At 41.6% G+C, this 24,040-nt stretch overlaps 1 protein-coding gene across 1 annotated transcript in view; it reads right to left on the reverse strand.

Annotated features, from left to right (window-relative positions):
- The window catches only part of CDH23 (cadherin related 23), a 1,221,584-nt gene that overhangs the window by 509,850 nt on the left and 687,694 nt on the right, over positions 1 to 24,040 (reverse strand). The window contains exons 18-20 of the mRNA XM_088472189.1: positions 15,131 to 15,203; positions 14,783 to 14,899; positions 9,017 to 9,129 (exon numbers count right to left, since the gene is read on the reverse strand). Coding sequence (XP_088328315.1) covers positions 9,017 to 9,129; positions 14,783 to 14,899; positions 15,131 to 15,203 — 303 coding nt within the window. The remainder of the gene's footprint in view (positions 1 to 9,016; positions 9,130 to 14,782; positions 14,900 to 15,130; positions 15,204 to 24,040) is intronic.

Genomic DNA, 24,040 nt, shown 5'->3' on the forward strand with positions numbered 1-24,040 from the left:
CACTCTTGCTCATACTTGCCAATATCTTTTTAGCCTTTTCCGGGAGTGAGGCAGCCAGGTCGGCTTAACAGGGGGCGGGGCTGACAAAAGGGGGCGTGACCGGGATGCCACATGCCATTTGGGGGCAGGGCTATGGGCGGAGCCACATATTCACATCATTTGGCCCCGCCTCCGCTACACAATGCCGAGATTTCCGGCATTGTGGAGCAGGGGGGGGTCATGATGACGCGATTCAGCGAGAACTGCGTTATCAGCCCCCCGCTGCGGGTGTTTCGGGTGATATTGCGGGGGGGACTAGAGGGGCCGGGAGGTATGCTTACTTTTCCGGGAGGTCAGAAGCGGCACCCGATTTTCGGGAGGCTCCCGACCAAATCGGGAGAGTAGGCACGTATGCTCTTGCTATCCCAGTCTGACATAGCAAATAGATCCATGCTCATGAAAAACTTTTGCAAACCAGGGCTACAGTATAGTACCTATAATTAAAATTATTTACATTTCCGTGCTGTAAAGAAAATAAATATGAGAAGATAATGAAATAAAGGGAAGTAGCCCAAAGCCTGCTTCTATGTGGTGGGGAAGACATTCGCTGTGAAATTGCTCTTCTGATTTCAGATATCCTGCATCACATTAATTTGTTTCTGTATTTCTGGGTTATCACCACAGGTTAAGCAAAGTAACGTAATAAACTGTGTTCTGTAAGTACAGTCACAAATTAATTACACGTGGTAATTAAATGTCTTTACACTTCCCTCTAGATAACTGTTAATTGAATATCATTCTGCTGTGCCCTGTACTGAGAGCTTGTTATCTGTGTTAGCAATTAGCATGTTTGTGGTAACACCTCCCTATTAATATTTATTATGCAGCATTAAAAATGGAAATCAAAACCTTGCAGATAGAAATTGAAAACATTTAAATCATGCAAAGGACTGCAATGACAACATTCTATAGAAGCAATAAGCTAATCATTTTAAGAATTAGTTAATAACACAGCACTACACACATTTATTGACTATTACATATGGGGATTTATAGGCAGATGAGCGATTATCGGTGGCCTTTGCATGCATCTGAGTCACACTGTATATTCGTCGGGTTTCATGATTGTTGTCACCGCAGTGAGGATTTATTTGCAAAGTGAATGACAAACAGGGACCGGTTTTGTGAGGCAACAGGTGGTGGCAACTGGATTGCAGGCATGTCTTAGCCTGCAAATGCGATCCCGTATACAGTAAAAATGGCTCTGGCGTCTCAGTTCCCGTGTCAATTATTCGCGACCATAGAGTTACTCAGAAGTTTGATAATCGACTTATCTGTGACCAAGGAGCCTCTTTGGGAATGGGATTGAAATCCTGACAGCGGATGCCCGACAGGAGGAGATCCCGACTGGTGCAGGAAAGTATCCTAAACCTCCCCTACCCTGCTCTAGCCCTAACCCTTCCTTAGTGTTGCCTAATCCTAACCTCCCCCCTAGTACATAACCCTAACTTCTCCCCCCTGGGCTGCCTATCCCTAACCCCCTCTTACCACTCCCTAAACCTAACCCTCCCAGGGGGTGTGCCTAACCCTAACCCTCCCTAGGGGTGCCTAACCCTAATCTCTCCACCCAAACCTAACCCTAACCCCACTAGACTCCCTAATCCATCGCACAGCATCGACACCTACTACCATCATAAAATTTACAATAAGGTTATGTGCCCTGACAAATAGTGGGTAAAGATTAATGATACTCAGAAAAAGTGTTGCAGCAAAACAGGGGATTTGCATGAGTACAGAAAAATCCTTTATTCATACAAGGAAAACTGTACAGTGCAGGGGCTAGTATGAGTTCATTAAACTAGTGGGCTCAGAAAACGATGCCACTTGCAAATGCAGATATAGACCCGTATTCAATTAGTTTCGCACCAGCGATACTTTTTCGCATGCCGGACTTTTCGCCTACATCACGTGTTTTGCATGCGGAAAAGTATCGGGCGTGCTCCCGCTGTTTGCCGTATTCAATTAGAAAGGCGAAAACGGCACCCGGCGAAACTGAAACAGGTGAAAAGTCCTGTCAAAAATAGGGAACTCTGCCTGACCCCCCCCCATAAGATGCACTAACATTGGGGATCACTATAGAAGCCCCCGATTAGCCTGAATGAAGGTATTTGGGGTACTTAAGTTGTGACAATTGCTGCCAATTAGCGCATTAACACAAGTGGTGAAGAAGAGCATTAAGCAGTATTGTTATGTGAACATAAGTACTCCACCCGCCGCAAGCACCTGCAATAAAAAAAAAACCTACCCCATACTTGGGGGACCCCTCTGAAGTCTATTTCGCTAGTTTTTAAGTTTGTCCCCCAACTTTGCACTTTTTCGCCCCCAAAATGAATGTACTTTTTTGGTGTCTTCTAAAGTCTTTTTTTTTTTTTTTTTACACAGTTTATCTTTGGGGGACTGTCCCAAGGGTGCAGGGGGGTCTCCCGAGGTTTGCACCCCAAAACCACAATTCTGCACTTATTTCCGCCTGCTATTCATAGGCAAAACTTTTCCGCTGATTACATTGCATTGACTTTTCACGTACATGAAAAATCTTTGGAATTGAATATGGAGGAAACTTTCCGCCTGGCGAAATGACGTCATCCGCAATACTTTTCCATGGATTTGGACTTTTCACCTCTAATTGAATACGGGCCATAGCAGGAAAAGCTGTGGAAGGTTAACAGTGATCCAGATAATAATACCAAACCAGATGATGCAGATAAAGCCATAGGGTCCATAAACTTAGCTGTAGAACAACATATATATTCCATTATCCATGGGAACACATCTGCATGTGATACAGATGGGCCCAGCTAGTTTGTTGCTCCGTAGAGCACCATGCATCTCGCACCACACAGTACACCTTGAGTCATGCCATTCAGTATTAATCGTAATGGAACGTACCGTGGCGCAGGAAAAAGTCATAACGTGTAATATAACTTTTTGTCCACCAGGTGTCGCTTTTCCTAAACTACACTGCACATTCATTCGCTATCCAATGCATTTTCTGTATCACCGCCCGATCATTGGCTGACAGAAACTGTGATTCGGTACACTATAGTACAGCATTTTCGTCATGGAATCAGGGCTGTAGAAGAATGTGTAATAAAGTTTTAAATTATTACTTTAAGTGTGTAAGTCCTGTACTTTTTTATAAAAATAATTCACACACATGCACAGCTTTTAATGATACGGGATAAATATTCACTAATGCTTCCGAACCATCATTCGCTTCTATTCAATGCCGCCGTATGCTGAGCCCGCTATTGACACTGCACACATTGCATGCTGTAATTCGCACACGTCACATCACATACATGGTGAGGCTCTCGATATGGCTGGCATGTGTGAGTTAGAGGTTTGGGTGAGCGCCTTGCAAAGTGGGCGTTACAGGTTTCAGACCTGGAAAAGGACATTTTTAAAAAAAAATCTTCACTACAGGATTAAAAAGAAATCACTTGGTGTGTGAGTTCTGTAATTTATACAAATACATACAGATATCTATCTGTGTTGACCAAAAATACGCACACACAGCATTGCATAAAGACCAAGCAATTGAAGTTCAGTATTCTTATCCAAGCCTACTGAATAAATTGTCCTCAATTTCCCACCACCTGGCATTTCTATGCTACTGTATGCCACACGTAGCGCCCAGTAGTACTGTGCATGCCCAGTGGAGCCAGTCGGGAGTGGCACACAGTGCAACAGCACAAGAGTTTTCTGCCTGTAAAACATGGGAGCTTGTATGTGTTCGGACTCTGTTAAAATGGGCCATTTTAAAAACTGTGAGAGTTTCAGTTTTTAATTGTACTGTATTACTGTACTTTTCACTTCTCGTGCGTGCACTACAGTATGTAGACTCTTTCAGTAGACGTGTTTGTTTTTGGTGTTATGGAGGGTCTGGTCAAGAATTGTACAGTAGGGGTTTGTTTGTTTCCAAATTGTTTTTAGGGAAACTAACGGTACAGTGTTCTTTTTCCACAGTCCAGACACCACCACCATCACAGGACCAGCAGGCCCAAGCTGGACCAACTGGACCTCCCCCGTGCAGTAAGTACAGTACTGTGTGATGATAAATTGAAATGTGGATATATCAAATGGAAATGTGGATGAAGAGTTGTTAGAACTAGCCAACTTAAGTTGTTTCTGTAACTTACGGTACCTTTTTTTTTACTAAAACAGATGAAGCTACTCGCAGGCAACTCGCAGGTGGAAATTTTGAAGATTAAGGGGTCTATTTACTAAGATGTGTTAGGAGAAAAAGTGAACAGTGATAAGGTACTAGCCAATCAGCTCCTAACTGTCATGTCACAGGCTGTGTTAAAAAAAAAAAATAGCAGTTAGGAGCTGATTGGCTGGTACCTTATCACCATTCACTTTTCTCCTAACACAGCTTAGTAAATAGACCCATAAGTCTAAAATAGATGACACAAAATACTGTAGGTGGTTGCAGCATCTTATTGCTAGGAGTAGAGTCCCAAAATACATAAGTCAGGTCCATGTAGATTTTTTTTTATACCATTACGAGAGTGCCAGGTAAGGCAGCCATGTTGTGCACAATCAAAACTGACTTGCAATATAAGCTGTATGGATAGATCCATGTGAAGAACTGTACATCCTATTTAGGTACATTAGGTTTTAGTAAGAGTCAATGACTGTACAGTACTAGTGAAAGACTTGATTCTGTACTTTAAGTACTGTACCTGTTTTTTTTACTGCACACTGTTTAAAAAAAATTTAACCCTATTACTGGTATAAAACTTTTTTTTTTCCTCACAGAGCAATTCAGACGGCTAATAATTCAACTGCGGGTGGTGGTCATCCTTTTTTTTTTATTTCATTTTGCATTACATTTAATTTTATTTTTTTTATATACTGTGTTTTATTAAAGTTTTATTGTTAAAAAATAATTTTCTAAACTGTTTTGCGTATTTTGTTCATTAGTATTAATGCAGTACTTGCATGAAGTTTATGTTTATAAATACACTAATATAAATATATACTATACAGTAAATATAAATATATTTATAGTGCGTGTACATGTGTGTGTGCAGGGATGCAGTCAATAGACTGCTGGAGGAGATGCCACCGGTCTATATCCCGACTGCAGAAGCCCGGCACGGGACTTAAGATAAGCGTTGAAATACAGAATGTGAAGGTTGCAAACTGAATGAGGTAAATACGGGGCACCCTTAGCGTTAGCCGCAAGGGGGGGTGGTTAGGATTGGGCACCCCTGGGGGTAGGTTAGGGCTAGGGACCCCCTGGTAGGGTTAGATTTAGGGTACGGTAAGGAGGGTTTGGTTTAGGCACCTCCGGGCGAAGGTTAGGTTTAGGCACCTCCGGGGGAAGGTTAGGGTTAGGCACTAGAGGGGGAGGTTTGGGTTAGGCACCGCTGAGGGTTAGGGGGGAGAGAGGGTAGGGATAGGGTACATACCTTCTCCCTTCTGGCTGCCAGCGTCGGGATACTTCACACCCATTACTTGTGTGCATGTATGTTTTAATAAACTTTAACTTTATATTGTGTGTGTGTCTTTTGTTTATTGTAATATTTATTTTGCTGTGGAACTACAGGTACCAGTAATGGTACCTGTAATGCCCCACATGCTGGTACTTATGGTTCTCCAAGTATCAGCATGCGGGGGAAGCTTGCTGGGACCTGTAGTTCCACAGCAAGACAATATTATTAACTGAAAAAAAAAGAAGAAATTCCAATTCCAGGTCTCAAACCTGGGATAACCACTCTGCAAGGCGCTCACCCAAACCTCTAGCCCATGCCAGCCATACCAAGAGCTGCACCCATCGTGTGTGTTATGTGACGTCTACAAATTACAGCAGACAATGTGAACAATTGTCAATAACGGGCTCAGCACGCGGTGGCATTAGAAGTGAATGATGGTGGGGGATGGTGGTGAGTCATACAATTAGCTCAGTGAGGTTGAATAGTAATGCATCATTGTGGGGGGGGGGTGGTAAAGGAACTTGGGTGGCCATACACACAGAGAGATGACTCTGTAATATGTAAAATATAATGTCTAATGCATGGCGGTTTAGCATAGAATTTTGCTGGGTGGCATAAAGTAGCATAGAAATGCCAGGTGATGGGAAGTTGAGGACAATGTATTGAGTTCAGTAGGCTTGGATAAGAATACTGTACTTCAATTGTTCAGTCTTTATGCAATGCTGGGGGTGCGTCTTTTTTGGTCAACACAGATAGATACAGTACCTGTATGTATTTGTAGAAATGACAGAACTCACACACCACCTAGTGATTTATTTTCAATCCTGTAGTGAACATTAAAAAAAATTGTTCTTTTCCAGGTCTCGACCCGGGACGCCCACTTTGCAAGGCACTCACCGAAACCTCTAGCCCACACACACCAGCCATATCAAGAGCCGCACCTGTCGTGTATGTGATGTGACGTCTGCAAATTACAGCAGGCAATGTGTACAATGTCAAAAGTGGGCTCATTCTTGTGCACTCCACCAACCCGTTGCTATTTTTAATAATAAAAAATGTGTCTTTCTTTCAAAATATTATACTACTGTAGTTCATGTAAACACAGTACCCCACCATCAGAGAGTAATTAATCCCATCTCAATGAAAGCTGAGCGTGCATCTCAATGTACTCTATCGGGTATACGGTCATAAGAACATGGCAATTACACTACTGTAGTTATGTATTTGAACTGATTTGAGTCTCGTTCAAAGAGCTTCTACATTATGATTAAAAAGATTACTTGTGCGAACATGCAACATGGAAATACACTGTGTAAATGTGATTGGCCCACTTGTCAGGGATATCCATTAACTTCTATAGTATGCTATTAAGTAGTACAAATTTCATCAGTGGTGTACTCGCCACCCAGTGTTTAAGCAGTGTATTACATGCCATGGATTATCTTTCGTTAACGGAATGGTGTGCCACAGTACAGCCATCACTTAATGTTCCATGGTGTGATTCAGAAGTCTGAATGTCGCACTATGAGCAACAAAATAGCTGGGCCCATCTGTATATTAATAAGAAGAATCAAGGCATACTTTATACAGCACAAAGCTGAGTGCATGCAAGAATGTCAATGTCTATCTCGCAATTAACATCAGCATGTGTCCAAGTACATGATGAGGAGGTTGCAATGTTGATGCGGCAAAACCTTATGCCAGAGTATGATTTCCTAGTAGTGTCTTTGGAGTCTTGTGGCTTTGGAGTCAAGCTATGTTTGAAAAATTACAGTTAGGAGCTGATTGGTTGGTACTTTAGCTCTATCCATTTTATTTATCTCAAAGGATTAGTACATAGACCCCTGCGTCACCTAGGGTATGACAATGTACAAAAAGCTTCTAGATGCCATGGTGACGGGGACATAGGTGAAAAATTCAGAGAGACCAGAGTGTGAAAATTGCATGAAACATTAGCAAATATGTTGACCATTTCCTAAGTCAGCATCCAGAGCTAAAGAATCTTTGGAATTAGTGCACACAGATGTGTGTGGACCAATGGACGTAGAATCATTGAGCGGGAACTGCTACTTTATGGCTCATAGATCATGCTACAATAATGATGCACATATACATCCTGAAAACCAAGAGCAGAGTTACAAGTAAACTTATGGAGTACCATAGTCTAGTAGAAACTCAGACAGGCCTGAAGATAAAAGTGCTGAGGTCTGACAATGGTGGAGAATATGAAAATAGAGATCTAGCTGTCTACCTCAAGAGAAATAAAATATATATCAACGAATAATTGCCTACACACCAGAACAGAATAGCGTGAGTGAAAGTGCAAACAGAACTATTGCTGAAAGACAGATGCAGGTCTGGACAAGAGATTCTAGGCAGAAGCAGTTTAAACTGCAGTATGTCTCAAGAATTGAGCCCATACAGTGGTAATCAAAGGCAAAATACCATTGGAGGTGTGGCCTGAAAAAAGGTCAAAGTTATTTACATGTCTATGGGCATATGTCTATATCCCTCAAAAAAAAAAAAAGAGGCCCAAGCTGTAGTCCATCTCGTGTATCATGAAGGCAAAAGATGTAGTGTTTCGCAAGACCACTTCTACCCAAGACAAGCAGGATATTGTAACACTACAAAATCTTGTAATGCTAGATATGCCTACAGCTATGCACCAATTAACATTATAGGATCTGCCAATATCTTTAAATGTGATCACAACTTCAAAAATAACCAATACAAATAAACATAACCTGCAGATTTGTAAGTCACAGGTTATAAAATATCTTGGTTTAAGCTCCACTGAGTCAATAAAAATAAATGCTTCTAGCCATTTTAGATACAGCACAAGCACCTAGCATAATTATGATTTCTTTCAATAATTTATTCTGTTCTTATAAACTCAAAATGTACTAGAAACTTAACATACAGAAACTAAAAAAAAAAACATACAAAGACCATTCCCTCTTATGTGTTTATGTAGAAAAACATAATTTATTATTATATAGAGATTTCTTGCAATGCATGTTACCATAGTGAGAAGGTTTACCTAATTCCAAAGCAGACATTGTGTGGACTGAATCAAAGTTAATAGGCATAAAGCAGCCGGCCAGTTAACTAGGAACTAGTGCCGTCATGGATGATCTGTTCATCAGTGATGTCACTTTTTTCTAGTGAATATATATGATGCAGTCTCAATGATGTCATTTGATTCTGTCACTCAGTTTGAACACCAAGAACACATGGTCCAGTCAGCTTGGATGTCCAATGTCTATAAACCCTGTCAGAAAGAGGTCATCACCTGGCTACATTTTCTCCCAATCCCAGACATATCTTCTTTATTGTAAACCTACAAATGGTGGTGCGTGTTCAGATAACTATTATTTAAAATAACTCCCTAATTTATCAATAGCTAAATGTGTAGAATCCGTGTTGGTTTTATATGATTATAAATAAATATATTTTAAAAACTGCAACCAAAGTTCTAAAAAAATAGTGAACTTATGAACTTATGATTGCCAACAGAAACTTAAAAATAAACTCACAGTTGCAATACCAATTTTTTGATTGGGTCCCACCCCTCCATCCACTGCTCGGATAATTAAGATGTACTCTGACTTAGCTTCCCGATCCAGTAGCGTTGTTGTGGTGATTTCTCCTGTAAACAAAGAAAATATCAAATAATAATCAATACTAAATTGACCAGAAAATTGGGCTTAACCATGTAATGTACACTGGGCCTGATTTTGAGTTCTACGCAAGGCCGATATTTTTGCATATTGAGTTATTGTTTGCTAATGCACATGCACGGAAATTGCACTGTGCATGTGTTGAGATTGAAATGCAATTAATCTCATACAGAGGAACCATTCGCACACGTCGCAGGCATGTCTAACCGTTTAAATGCTGTTTCATGGGCGTATATAAATTAGCCATTGCGGTCTCAATCACAGCATGAGAGCTCTCTGCATGTCAGGAGAGCTGCATTGTTTAAAACAGGTCAGACTTGACTTAGATGCTGCGTGATTTCCCAATGTGCATTGATGGTACCAATGTTTACACTGTTACACGTCATCCGACGTATATGAAAAGGCAGCAGTGGGAGTCCCTAGGCTCAGCTATGCTTCGGAAGGCTATAACATATGGTTAGCAACTGCGATCCATAAGAGAATGCAGTCGCGATTGCATTAGCGTGCAACTCGGAATCAGGCACATCAGTTCGGTTCTTCAGGAACTCCTAGGCTTAACAAAGAACAACATTCCCAAAGCAACAGCAGAGCTAACAATCTATAGTACCTAGATAAATTGGTGACCTATTAGGCTCCTAATCTGGCAAGTTAAAGTGCTGTTGTATCATGTAATTGTAAATTGTAACAGCCTACAAACAGAATAACATATAAAGGTGCCCATCCACTTAAAGATCTGAAAAACACTGCAGGATTACGACATTGTAATCGTGTAGTCGTTTGTCAGTCTGTGATGAGCCTGCACTGAACAAGCAGTCATTCAGTGCAGGGTCATCAATTATCTGCAAACATACTGAACCTGACGATATCGTCAGGTTGTCCAGCATGTTTGCAAGATGATAGACGTCTAAACGACCAGTGGGCACGCGCATTGCTGGTCGTTTTAGACATATTTCTTAATGATTTGCAAACGATTTATGAACGATTACGGTATCGTTATCGTTCAATCGCTCACATAAATCGTCTAGTGGATGGGCACCATAAGGAAATTAATTAAAATTGCATCTAGATACACAGAGATGCTTTGAAGCCTAGTAATATATCAAATAAAAAAAGGTGGATAAATACAGACGGTTCAATCCAATTGCAAGGCATGATACCGGCGATATGAGGTTCCCACAGCAATGCAGCAAAGTCAGAGATTTTTCTCAGCACCTCTATGGGACCGAATGAAAATCTGCTATGTAGGTGCAATGTTCTGGTACGCGATTCACACCTAATTGAATTGATCCCACTTTCCATTGCACAGATCACGAGCGTTTGCTGAGAATGTGCAGAAGAGCACTTCAGTTTTCTTTAAAAAAAAATTCAGATTTCTTTTGTACACCGAAACAAAATATCTAACGTTCTGACCACTCAGAAACCTTTACAATAAACTTTCGTTGAAATTACAAAATCTTTTTTTGTAATTGAAGAAAATTAATATTTGAAATAGTTTACTTTTACAATTAAAAGTATTCTATTTTTAGGTTTTTAAAGTTCTGTTGTTCCTCTTTCCAGATACAATCTTGCCATGAATGTACTATATATTTTTGTTGTACAACAGAATGATTGTAAATAATTAGTTGTGAATCTTCTGCCATTGTTTTCTGCTAAACCTCAATCTCTTTAATGGTTTTCCTTTCCCATGCACTCCCAGAGCTTCTTCATTGATAGACAGAATCAATAGAGAAATAAAAATTGGAGCATTTCAGTCATAAGATACAGTGGCAGTCTAAGCACAGTGGACGATCCTCTATAACTTACAAGCTCTATTTTTATTTCAACTAGAACTTTTACAGAGAAGCTTTTCAGAACAAAAGAACGGATGACAGCGATAATGAAATAGAGCAATGACACTTTTCCATTACTCATGTTCCAGCATAAGCTATTCTTGGACAGGTTTTATTGGAGTTTACTCCGTTGACTTTGCTTCACTGGAAGTAATGGGGGTGGTGTTGTCACTTGTAATCAAAAGAGTTCCCAATTCACTAAGTGAAAACCATATTTAACTCTTAAAAACAGCCTATGAAATTTCAAATATCTAAAACAAGATTGGGCAACAGTAACATGGCATATTTTTTCCCCTGCACTATTATACCTAACTGTTATTTCCTCTGGCATTTACAAATGAGCTGTTAGAATTACAAGAACATGCAGTTGGGTATCCGGTGTCTAAAGATCAGACTGGGTAAGCTCGTGGAACCAAGAGTGTATGAGGGTATTTTTTATTAGCATGTTGTAAAATAAATTAGTTGATAATGTATAAATGTATGTATATTTAGCTTTTGCACTAGTATTGACATAGGAAAGGTACCTTTCAGATTTTTTTGTCATTTGTAATGTTATATAATATACATGGTTACAGCAACTATTAATGAAGTATTTATTTATTAACCGTTAATCATATAGTGCCAGCATATTCCATTGTGCTTTACAATTGGGAACAAACAGTAATAACAGACAGACATAGAGGTAAGAGGGCCTTGCTTGCAAGCTTACAATCTATAGGGAAATAGCATTGATACACAAGGATAGGTGCTACATATTGCATGTTGGTCCAGCCAGATGCAAAAGTTCTTAGTAGGCTGTGAGATCCAGTCACACAGAGGAAAGAGAAAATATGTAAAGTTATGTGTGGACTGTATAGATGGGGTGTAATTGGGTAGGATAGCTTATGGAGGGCATGTGGGTGCTTCTGTAATTTGATAAGCTTGTCTGAAAAGGTGATTTTTCAGGGTAGGCTTGAAGACTAGAGCAATGTATTATTGTTCATGAGGGGGGAGGGCATTCCACAGAGTTGGTGCAGCCCAAAAGTCCTGCAACCGTGAATGGGAGCATGTGAAGCGTTTGGATGAGAAACGCAGATCTTGTGCACAGTGGAGTTGCCGGATTGGGAGATATTTTAAGATAAGTGAAGAGATGTATGTCGGTGAGGTTTGGTTAATAGCCTTATGTGTATGTAAAAACATTATATATTGAATCTGGTAGAATAGAGGTAACCAATGGTGGGACTGACAGAGTGGAGCAGCAGATGATGAACATTTAGAGAGTTAAATCAGCCTCGCAGCTGCATTCAAAATGGATTGTAGTGGTGAAAGTCTGTTTTAGAACAATGCGGAGACTATTGCAAAAATCCATGCAGGAGATGAGTGCGTAAATTAGAAATGTAGCAGTGCCTTGTGTAAGATACGGTCATATTCTGGATATGTTTTTTAGAGATATGGAACATAATATGGAAACTGATTGCATGTGGGGAACAAATTAATTCATGAGATTGGTTTTGGGGCCAGGCATATGTATATACTCTTTGTATCATATCTTATTCATAGGTAGCTGTGTCCATATGCCTGAGGCTTTAAGTATTGCAACAATGCATTTCATTGGTCAGCCCAGTCCACATTAATTTGCACATGGATTGGCCTCTCTTGGAAGCTGGTTCCACAAGGGGCGTTTCAATATTCACAGAGGCAGAAAAATGTTTAAGGACGCACTGTGCCAAAATTTACATAAAAAACAACCTAATACTCTTTTAATACACCCCCTTTTGAATCAAATATGTTTCTCATAAGATAACGGAGTCTTAATTCTTTGGATGACAAATTTTCATTTTATCTTCAGTTTAACTATGGAAAAACTATTACTCATAGGGGCAAATCTATCAAATCTATGAGAGTGGAGAAGTGGACAAGTGTAAAAGTTTCCATAGCAACCAAACAGCTTCTAGATAACATTTATTTAGCACATTCTATAAAATGACAGAAGTTGATTGGTTGCTATGGGCAACATGGTTTGATACATTTCCCCCATATCTCTAATTAGAGATCAACGGTTATATCAGAACTCACTTCAGAAAGGGTTTTTCTTTGCTTATAAGTCCAATATGAAGACATTACAATCACTACTCTTCCTATTAGAAATGGAGAACATATTATAATCATTGGATGAAAGTAATATTGAGTCTCACCAATCACTCACTATTGTATAAACAACAAATATCTAGTACAGAATAGAATACTGTCAAAAATTACCAATATAAAACTGTAAAGATTTGAAATTTTTTTTAATAATGCAAAGGGCCAGCCTAGATGGTGTAATGGTTAGTACTACTGCCTCACAGCACTTAGGTCGTGGGTTCGATTCCCACCACGGCTCTACCTGTGTGGAGTTTGTATGTTCTCCCTGTGCTTGCGTGGATTTCCTCCAGGTACTCCGATTTCCTCCCACATTCCAAAATATACTGGTAGGTTAATTGGCTCCCAACAAAAATTAACCCTAGTGTGTACTTGTGTGTGCATGTGATAGGGAACACCAGTGCCGTAACTAAGGGGGCACCATTCAGGCTTGTCAATTTTCTGTTTATAATCATTCTCACTTGTAGCTTCCCAGCATCTCCTGGCTGCTCCTATCTCCTCCCTGGCTAACATCCCCCCCAATCCCTCTCCATCTGTCCACCTCCCCAATCGCCTTCAGTCACATCCTCTTTTATTTACACACATTTCAAAATACTGTCATACCCGGGACTCAAACCTATCAACTCTCACATGGCAGTCAGACACCTTACACATTGAGCTACAGTATCTGCCCCACAATCTCTGATGGCAGCCGCCACACCCCTTTTTTGGGCGTGCATCTTATGTACCTATTTGAATAACAGAGGGGAGGGGGGTGCCAATGCTCTTACTATCCCAGGGCACCCAAAAGTCTAGTTACGGCTCCGGGGTACATAGACTGTAAGCTCCACTAGGGCAGGGACTGATGTGAATGGCCAACTATTCTCTGTAAAGTGCTGTGAAATATGTGTGCGCTATATAAATAACTAGTAATAAATAATAATAAATTAACATGCTGATAACAAATTAATTACTAGTTTTAAAAAGAGGTAATCTTGAGAGTAGTTAACAATTTGTAGTAGGGTTGTGACGAATCTTGCCACTCCATCCTCCTAATGACTAGTTTGCAACTGCAAATTTGACTAGTTTGCAACTCCCACGAAAAGTACTTATTTTCTTTACAAGTCAGCAGTCGGACATGTCTAAGCATGGTGAACATAACACAACATTATAGCTTTTTAAGCAGGTAAAAGGATTTAAACAAGTGTGAAAGACGCAAGAATCAGCTGGTGCCCATTCTAAAAGTTAGATTGCTGCCAACAATATTTTCCGGTTCAAGGAATCATTTCAACAATAACGTTTATGCTCAATAATTCCCCATGAAGATTGCTTTAAAGGAAACTTTCACAATAAGAAAATTTGTTGAATAGAGCAATGCCAAATAAACTATGAATTACTTGCATGTCTTTTTAGAGGGAGATTTTTCAGCATAAATCATACTAGGTTTAGGATAAAAACATGTTAATTAGTTCATATGGATAAAAAAACAAAAATTGGTAGAACACAGAATGAAGCTTTTTGGTTCTCGGTGATACTGTTTTCCAATGTATTTCATGACAAAAAAAAAAACTTGTGTTCGATACAGAAAAATAAAATAAAAATAAAGATGGAATGACTATGGAATTCTTTTCAAACAAACATATATTTGACTCTAAAGCTCACTGCCAGAATGAGTATATTAGAAAAGCATCACCTGATCGAGCATTTATTCGAAATTGAGGTGACCCATCCAAAGAATATATAATAGACTCCTGACCATATTCTCTGGAACGGTCCAAATCAGTAGCGTTGAGGAAAAGCACAGTAGCACCTGAAGAACATAAGAAAAAAAGTGAATCATTATGCAAGTCAGCTTTGAAAAACACACACACACACACACACACACACACACACACACACACACACACACACACACACACACACACACACACACACACACACACACACACATATAGAGAGAGAGAGAGAGAGAGAGACTAGGCATATATATATATATATATATATATATATGCCTAGTCTATATGCATATAGAATACATCACCTGCCATGATGTTTTCCATCACTGTGATGACATAAGATGATCGGCTGAATGTGGGAGGGTTGTCATTCTCATCCTGCACAAAAGAAAGAAAAATTATTAATATTTATGTAGCATAAAACAAAATGTTACCAAATGTTGTCCTAGCTGCTGTCCATCCTTTCCAACTTTCAGGGTGCCTCTTCTGGGAGGTGTTTAATTATAAAATCAGCAACCAAGAACACACTCCAAAAAATTCTCCAAATTGATATTAGACCACAGAAGCATCCCGGCTGATAAGACAATATTACATGCTTTGGGGAAAATGTGTCAAGTCTTGGAGATAGATAAAGTGATGTGAAATAAAGTAACAACCAAACAGCTCCTTACTGTCAAACACATCCTGTAAAATGGCAGTTAGGTGTAATGGTGCATACACACGGTCAGATTTTTCTTCAGGTCTGAACGATAACGATTTCAAAAATCGTTCAATCGTTCATATCTGAAGGAAAATCTGACATATCTGACATGCCTGAACGATAGACGATGAACGATGGTCAGATAGCGATATCTGACATCTGATGTGTTTGCAGTCAGACTTGGATGATTCCATTCATTTTAATGCAGTCAAAAATCATTCAATCGTTCAAATCTTTGGTAAAATCATTCATCTGACAAATCTGGCAGATTATCACTTTTCACTCTGGGCCTGATTGAGACACGCTCGCGAGCGCTTAGCGGGTCGATAGTGGCCCAGTGCGCATGCGCACGATGGAGCCGCCTCCGTCGTGCGCATGCGCGAGACCCGGATAGCGAGGGGCAAACCGTCGCTCCGGGTCTTGTACCAAAGGGGGCGTGCTGTCGATGTTGAGTGACAGCACGCCCCCTTTGGAGGGCGGGCCGGGGGCGTGGCTGGCCAGACTGAGGCGTTCCCATGGGAATGCCTACCTTCTGGGGCAGGCCCCACTGACCTCACAAGTGACGTCAGTGGGAGTGCTTTCGGCTCTGTTAAAGCCAAAAGCACTCCAGGGCTTGCGGCAACGAGACCCTACCACAAGGGTCTCGTCGCAAGCCCGATGGCCGCTCGCTATAGCTGTGAGTGGTCACCCACAGCTATATGAGCGGCCAGGAGGCCGCTCTAAAAAACAGACGGCCCTGATTCAGAGCGAGCACTCTGTCAGAGCATCCGGCTCTGAATCAGGGCCTCTGTCTTCTAACACTGCTTAGTTAATAGACCCCTTACACCTGTCTGGCTCTGGCTGAAACTGACTGACTTCCAGGTTGCGTGGCTGCGTTCTGTCACAGAGCTCCTGATATAATAGTAGTAAGCAGTCTAGTATTAGATATACACAGATGCTGCAGTCTTAGGACCTCATTCAGAGCCGCTCGCAAAAAGCGAGTGCTCGGTCTTAATGAGGGTGGCCACCTTTTTTTTTAGCCGGCCTCCTGGCCGCTCGCTAAGCTGTGGGTGACCAGGTGATGGTCGCGACCATCGGGCTTGCGACGAGACCCTTGTGGTAGGGTCTCGTCTGCCGCAAGCCCTAGTGAGCTTCCTGCTCTAATAGTAGGGTCGCCCACAAACAGCAGGCATTCCTTCGGGAACGCCTCCATTTGTCCAGCCACCCCCCCCCCTCCCCGCCTTCAAAGCGGGGCAAGCTGTCGATCAACATCAACAGCCGCCCCATTAGTAGTGAGCCCTGGAGCGAGTGAATTTCTCACTCGCTCCGGGGCTTGTGCAGTGCCCCACCATCGACCCGCTTGCGAGCGGGTCTGAATGAGGGCCTTATTTCACTAATCACTGAGGAGGGCTGCAGGGGCCATTTCTGCCTTCACAATTATGCCATAGTATGATTTGTTAGAGGATCTTTTCTGTGAATAAGTTAGTAGGTAGTATAGTAAGAAGAGAATATAAGGCTGTCACTGTGGAGAGATTACAGACCTGTCCCAATGTTTTCCAGTCAGCACCAGCGGTTACTGACAGCTCTGGCTGCTCCCCTCAGACATTAGGTAAGCTATCCCTCGGTTTAAAGGGGGCAGAAATCTGCTTTGATCCCCCTACTCAATGGCCGCCGCTAATCACTTCTCCTCATCTGCTGTCCACTTTAGAGAGCACGGGCTCTGTCTCTCTACATCAGGTACCTGACTTATGCTGGCCACACACACAGCGATATTTTACCCGATCTGGCCGATTTCGACACATTGGAACGACAGATAGTGTAAAATATGGCCAAATTGAGAGTAAATCGTGAGTCCCCACTCACGATCACATTACGATGCGCGTCCCCGCTGGTCGCACATCGCATCTTCAGATCTGCCGTGCAGTAGGACAGATCTGATAATCTAGGACGCGATGCACTGTGAAAGTCTGGATGCAGGAGAGATCGTAAGAAGATTGGACACCAAATTGTGTGCAGATCGTGTGTAGAGATGCCAGGGAGAGTTTCAAGGGAAATTCTACACATCGGCTCATCTTCAGCACATCGCTATGTGTGTGGCCAGCATCAGACTCCCGCCTCTTTCAGTCATCACCTCAGGTCAGCTCTAACTGACCCCTCTCTACAACTGTCACTTCTCCTCAGTGTCAGTGTGCACAGTGAACAGAACTAGCTCTAACAGGTTTTAGGCATCCAAAACCATCTGGATGATTCTGGCCCACACCACCAATTATGTATAAGTAGTTAAGTACACATATTATTACATATTTGTGGTACAATAATATTTATATTAACCATTAAGCAGAGACAATAGTTATATAATAATACTTATATTTCAATTCTTAACACAGTTCATATAGTCATATCACCTGTTTGTTGGATTAACCCTAAATAGAGGTTACATAGGAACTGATTGGTTGGTACTTCATCTCTCTCCACTATATCTCTCTCGCCAAGGTTCGATACATCTCCCCCTATGGCTCTTTAACCTAAAACAATATTTGTTTAGCTATCCACAGAAACAGCACGCACAGAATGACGCAGGCATCGCAGGGTACGCTGGGGTGGGGATCCAATTGGATTTCTATCAGTGCAGGACACAAAAAGAAGCCCGTAGGCTTCTACTGGGCAATGCCATCCGAAGATGGTGTTGCCCCACATCGAATGTCCGGAATGTATTGCATTCCCGAGTTTGGTACATACTGTATGGAAACTGCGTCCAATTCCGAAAATGGCCGCATTTTCAGCTCAACAAGTCAATTTTTACTTTCTGTTTCGGAATATCAGCAAACCAGTCTTCTCAGTTTGTGGATTGGCCTTCATGGTAAGAGAATCAGGAGAGAGAGGGAATTCTATCATATGTATTAATGATGCAGTCCCTATTAACTGCAAGTCTAGCCAAACTCTTTCTCGGTTTTATTACTATGTGAAAAACTACAGTTTCCAACTGACAAAAAGACAACCATCACTAATACGTTACAGAGAAAATGTGTCACTGCTTTTCTAAACAAATAAATTACGAATGCTTAACAGCAGCGATTAAGGCCTGGAAATAACAAAGGGAACATCAGACGCCTCAGTCATCTTCCCAGACAATCATTATAGTACAGTCTTCTACTAAATCCAAAATAAAGTACATGTATACATTTCTCTTTTTATATATAGCAGAACAGTGTATATCGGAAAATCTAAAAATCTCTCTGAATACTCTACACCTCTCCCTATTACAGAGTGTTTTTCAGCCCCCTCCTCAATGTCACTCTACATTTTTTTGTGCTGAAGAATTTCTTTGGTGAGAAATACTAAAAAAGTGAGTTGACAGCTACTTTGAAAAAAACAACATTCAGCCTGAAAAAAGCCAGTGACCTTTTCACGTTGGGTTTTTAGACTGAAGTGATTATGCTCTTCAAAGAACACTTAGGGGAGGTATTTAGACTCTGTCAAAGCTCCCACGTCCTTTTCTTTATCCCCACCTACCTATTTGATTTCTAATAATCCAATGTTAATTTGTCTCAGCAGAAGAAACACTGCAGAAAGCCAACAATTTCCTTGCAGATGTTAGCGCTCATTTCCGAGACAACTTTATTTCCTTCCCCGAGGTCAGGCTGCGATTTTAATGCCCGGTTACACTTTGTGTTGCTGAATGAGCCAGCTTATGAAGGTCAGATGTCTCTATTCCCCAAGCTTTTGTCAGATCAAATTAATTGCATGAACTGCATGGTTCGGAGTAGTCAAGCGATATGATCGGGAGATGATTTGGACTTATGAGATGATGACTATCTGTATAATAAATATATTTTGTCTAGTGACAACACTTATATGCAGGTATGACAGAAGACAGCTCTAATATGGAGAAATTGTATTGATGGTTTGTCTGTTATAAGGTCAATGCTTAAATACTAAAATATAGAGGGCCTGAGGCAGAGTTACACGTATGACTGTTTGCAGAGCATATATGCATGCTCATGTACTGCAAGTACTGCAATGGCTCATTCTCACATAGGCTGCGTTATGAGCAGGTATCAAAGGCAGCATCACACCAGAATGGAAAAGAAGGAGGCGGCACTCATGTCGATGAAAATCAAAGTGTGTACAGGTACCGTCCTGATGAAAAGGCTTTAGAGCCTTGAAACGTTGGCTTTTATCTGTACCCATGTTTTTGTCTATTTAAACACACTTTGATTTTTATCGACATGAGTACCACCACCTTCTTTTCCATTCTGGTGTGATGCTGCCTTTGCACCACCATAGGAGAAGTCTTTTTGCTGTAATTCATTTTAGGAAGGCACCCCCCATTTTTCTCAAATCCAAAGTGCCGAATCTTCGCTGGACACTGTGTATACATATATATATATAGAGTTAGGATACCAATACATGTCAGTCAGTATCCTAATCCTCCCCCCTCTCTCTCTACCTGTAACTCTCCCTCCCCTCGTGCCTAAACCTAACCTCCCCCTCCCTGCACCCTAAGCCTAACCCTCCCCCTTTAGTGCCTAACCCTAACCCTCCCCCTAGCCTAGTGCCTAACCCTCTCCCTCTCTCTACCCCTAACCCTCCCTCTCCTAGTGCCTAAACCTAACTTCCCCCTCCCTGCACCCTAAACCTAACTCTACTCCTTTAGTGCCTAACCCTCCCCCTAACCCCAGTACTTACCGTCGGGATGCCGGTGTTTGGGATGCTGGCGCAGGGAAATTCTAAGCCGGATACTGGTTGTTTTCAGGATTATCATTTGCACCTAGTACAGTGTGTCATAATGATAATGGTGACAACTAACCAACTAAGGGGCCTATTCATCAACACTAAAATAACGGTTTTAAGGACATTTTCCTTAATTACCATTTTTTTAGTATTCAATAACACACTTAACACAGGAGATATCACTGATATCTCCTGGTTAAGTCTGCCTGCGTTCATTTCCACACTCCCTATACATTAGTATGGTTATGTAGAAATTAGGCTATTCATCAAATTCTGAAAATTACGTATTTTCGGAATTTGATGGTGTTACTATAAGCCACTCTCAAGTGGCGTACAGCGGGTTACACTTACCTGCTTTCAGCTGAGCAGGTCCTCCTCCGGCTCGCTCCCTCAAGCCCGGTTGGTGCTCAGACTGTGTTCTCCCGGCAGAACACAGTAAAGTTTAAAAAAGTAATATATATATATATATATATATATATATATTAAAACTTTAGTGTTTTCTCCTCTTCAGACGGGAGGTTGGGGTCCGCGGCTGCAGTGGCCAGGTAGATGGTGGACAGGGAGGTGAGTGAAGGGGAGTTGAGGGAAACATAGAATTACCACAGCTGTAGGCAGTGCTGTGCATGCGCCACTTCTGTGAATGTAACGGCGCATGCGCAGCACTGATTACAGCTGCGGTAACTTAGAGTAGAGAGGGAAAAGTATCTATTTCCTGAAAAGCTGTCATCGCAAAAATAACAGCTTTTCGGAATAGATACTGATGGAGAGGAGGAATGATGAATTCCTCTGGTAATTAGGTAGAACTCCATGCGAGTTCTAAACCTAATTACCTCCATCGATTTTTTAGTTATGATGAATAGGCCCCATCGTGTACATATATTAAGCATGTGCACCACAGAGATGCTAACTGCTCTGTATAAGGGGGAATATACACATTTATTTCCATGCATACGATTTGGGAGCAACTACGGTTGGGTTCAACTTTATAGATTTACCCTGTTCTCTATCAAAAGTGAGATGATCTTATCTTGTGACACAGAAATGTAATGGTGAGAGACAGTGACGTGGTGTGAGGTCAATGACTGGGGAGGCACACATGGAGATGGGTCTAAGTGCTAGGAGCCTGTCTCACCCCCTACTCACTGTAGCTCTCCCCTCACTACACTAAGCTTCAGTGTCCATTGATTCTCCTACTCGCATTACTGTGTCTTCTCCTGCCGTTGCTGACTGAGCTCCAATCTCTATACACTGGTCACATGACACATCCAAGCTGTCCATCAGTACTCAAGGCACGCCCCCCCATACTCAAAGGCATGCCTCTATTTGCTCTCTTTCTGCGCAGCTTACTGCCTGCCCCCAGCTCTGCAAGCAGTGTCTGACTATACAGAAGTGAGGCTGAGCTGTTGTGCTTCATCTCTCATCTCCCTGCAGTCCCAGGCAGCTCCACAAAGCTGGTGAGTTTCAACTATAGAAATGATTACAATAAACAAAGAAGATGTTTGTAACATATAAATATCTTCTTTGTATTATTCTAATCATTTTTATATCAAATCCCAGGAGTATGACAGGGAAGGCTATGCCTCCCCTCTCTACCCTGACTGCACGTCCCTGGTGAGAGATTAAAGTTTCCCATCTTATATCTCAGCAGCAGCTACTCTACTCCAACCTCTGTGCTTGCAATCTGATCTCCTGAAGGAAGTGCATGTCTCACCTTGGGACATAAGATTAGTACCTCAGTTGTCTTAACCTTAACTATTATTGGCAGATGACTACAAGTTGCAGGTGTGAGCAAGGAGGTTAGTCCACACGTTGATTCCTTACCAGAGTAGTTTTTATTGAAGATAACAGAATACAGCAGTGGTTCCCAAACTGTGCACCGTGGCATCCTGGGGTGCCTCGAGACACTTGCAGGGGTGCCTCAGCTTGGTGGTCCAGCACCAAATTAAATTATTTATAGTCAATGTAAAGTAATTATATGGACAAATAGAAGCACAAACCTGTCTGCCACCACATAACTGAACCGAAGGATGACAGGTAAGTGCAATTTAGTTAACGATAAATTCAGAAAAAAAAGAATTAACAAACTTTTGGCCTTGGGGTGCCTTGAAAACAATGCTGATACTCTAGGGCCACCGTGATTCAAAAAAGTTTGGGAACCACTGGAATACAGGTTATAGAAGAAAAACAGCAGTCAATATAATAAGGTACAAATCTCTCTTGGGCTAAGTACTGTACAGCTATACAGCACTGTGACATTACAATAATGCAGTGACAGGCATGGCCACATGCAGACCCTTTTACAGAGCTAAATAAACAAGTCTTGCATCTGCAGTCTAATTAGCCTGACCTTTAGGTCTGGTGACTCAGGATGAAACCTTTGCATCTCTGCTGTTCTACACTAACATCTCTACTCAACTATATAATTTAATTGTAAGGTACAATGTAGTACAAAAACATGTTTTTTTGGACGCAGCAGTGATGCTAACATATGGTAATGCAGCAGGAAGCGTCTGTTGGAAAAAGTCATCTCCTGCCAGCATCTGCGATGACCGCAGTAATCGCCCATCTGAGTAACTTACTCAGAATAGGCAACAGAATTGCTCAGCTGGAGTAAGGAAAGCACCACCCCGACACTTTCAGAAAATGGGGGTGATATGCCCCCTTTCCTGGGAATGCAGGCCAGCTCCAACCACTCTCCATCCCCAAATTGCTGCAGCCTGTCAATCAGCTTTGGAGAACTACAAGAGATCTCCCAGTACAGATCCTGCACATGCACCTATCTTCTAACATTAGAGATGTACGAAAACCATCGAGTTTGCATACATCTCTGAATGAGACCTTTAATTAGACCACAGGTACTCAAACTCTGTCCTCAGGACCCCAAACAGTGCATGTTTTTCAGGTCTCCTCACAGAATAACAAGTGAAATAATTAGCTCCACCTGTGGATCTTTAAAAATGTGTCACTGAATAATGTATACACCTGTTTGCCTGCTGGGTGACCTGCAAAACGTGACCTGTGTACGGCCCGGAGGCCAGAGTTTGAGAACCACTGAATTAGACTATACATTCCTTGGAGCAAGGCTCTGTTCATTTCCTGTCATTGTACCACGGTTGAAAACTAGTAAAGAACTGCATAACCAGAAATGCTTAAACATTAATACAGCAGATTAAAATGATGGCATTGTGCAATACAGCTGGTCAGAATACCAAGGCTTCAGAAGGAGACGTGAGCACATCATTCCCTAACATAGTATCAAGGAAGCAGAAAGTTAGTGATTAATACAGTTTGCAATTTTCTGCAGCTACAACAGTCACCTCTAATGCAGTTTACTAGTTATTGCTGTTAATCCTACATTAATAAACAATTGTTGATTGGAATATTAAGACTAGATGGAGAACTGAAGCTGGCTACACACAACGATATTTTACCCGATCTGGCCGATTCCGACACATTGGAACGACAGATCATGTAAAATATAGCCAAATCCTGAGTGAATCGTGAGCCCCCACTCACGACCACGATGCGCGTCCCTGCTGGTTGCACATCGCATCGTCAGATCTGCCGTGCAGTAGGGCAGATCTGACAATCTAGGACACGATGCACTGTGAAAGTCTGAATGCAGGAGAGATCGTATGAAGATTGGACACCAAATTGTGCGCAGATCGTGTGCTGAGCTGCCGGGGAGAGTTTCAAGGGAAATCGTACACAAATCGTACACATCGGCTGATCGTGTGCAGATCGCCATGTGTGTGGCCAGCTTAAGTATCTAGAGCCACAGGTGCAGAAATTCCTGAGGATC

Source organism: Taudactylus pleione, unplaced genomic scaffold (genome assembly GCF_031769625.1).
Source record: "Taudactylus pleione unplaced genomic scaffold, aTauple2 ptg000121l, whole genome shotgun sequence".
NCBI lineage: Eukaryota > Metazoa > Chordata > Amphibia > Anura > Myobatrachidae > Taudactylus > Taudactylus pleione.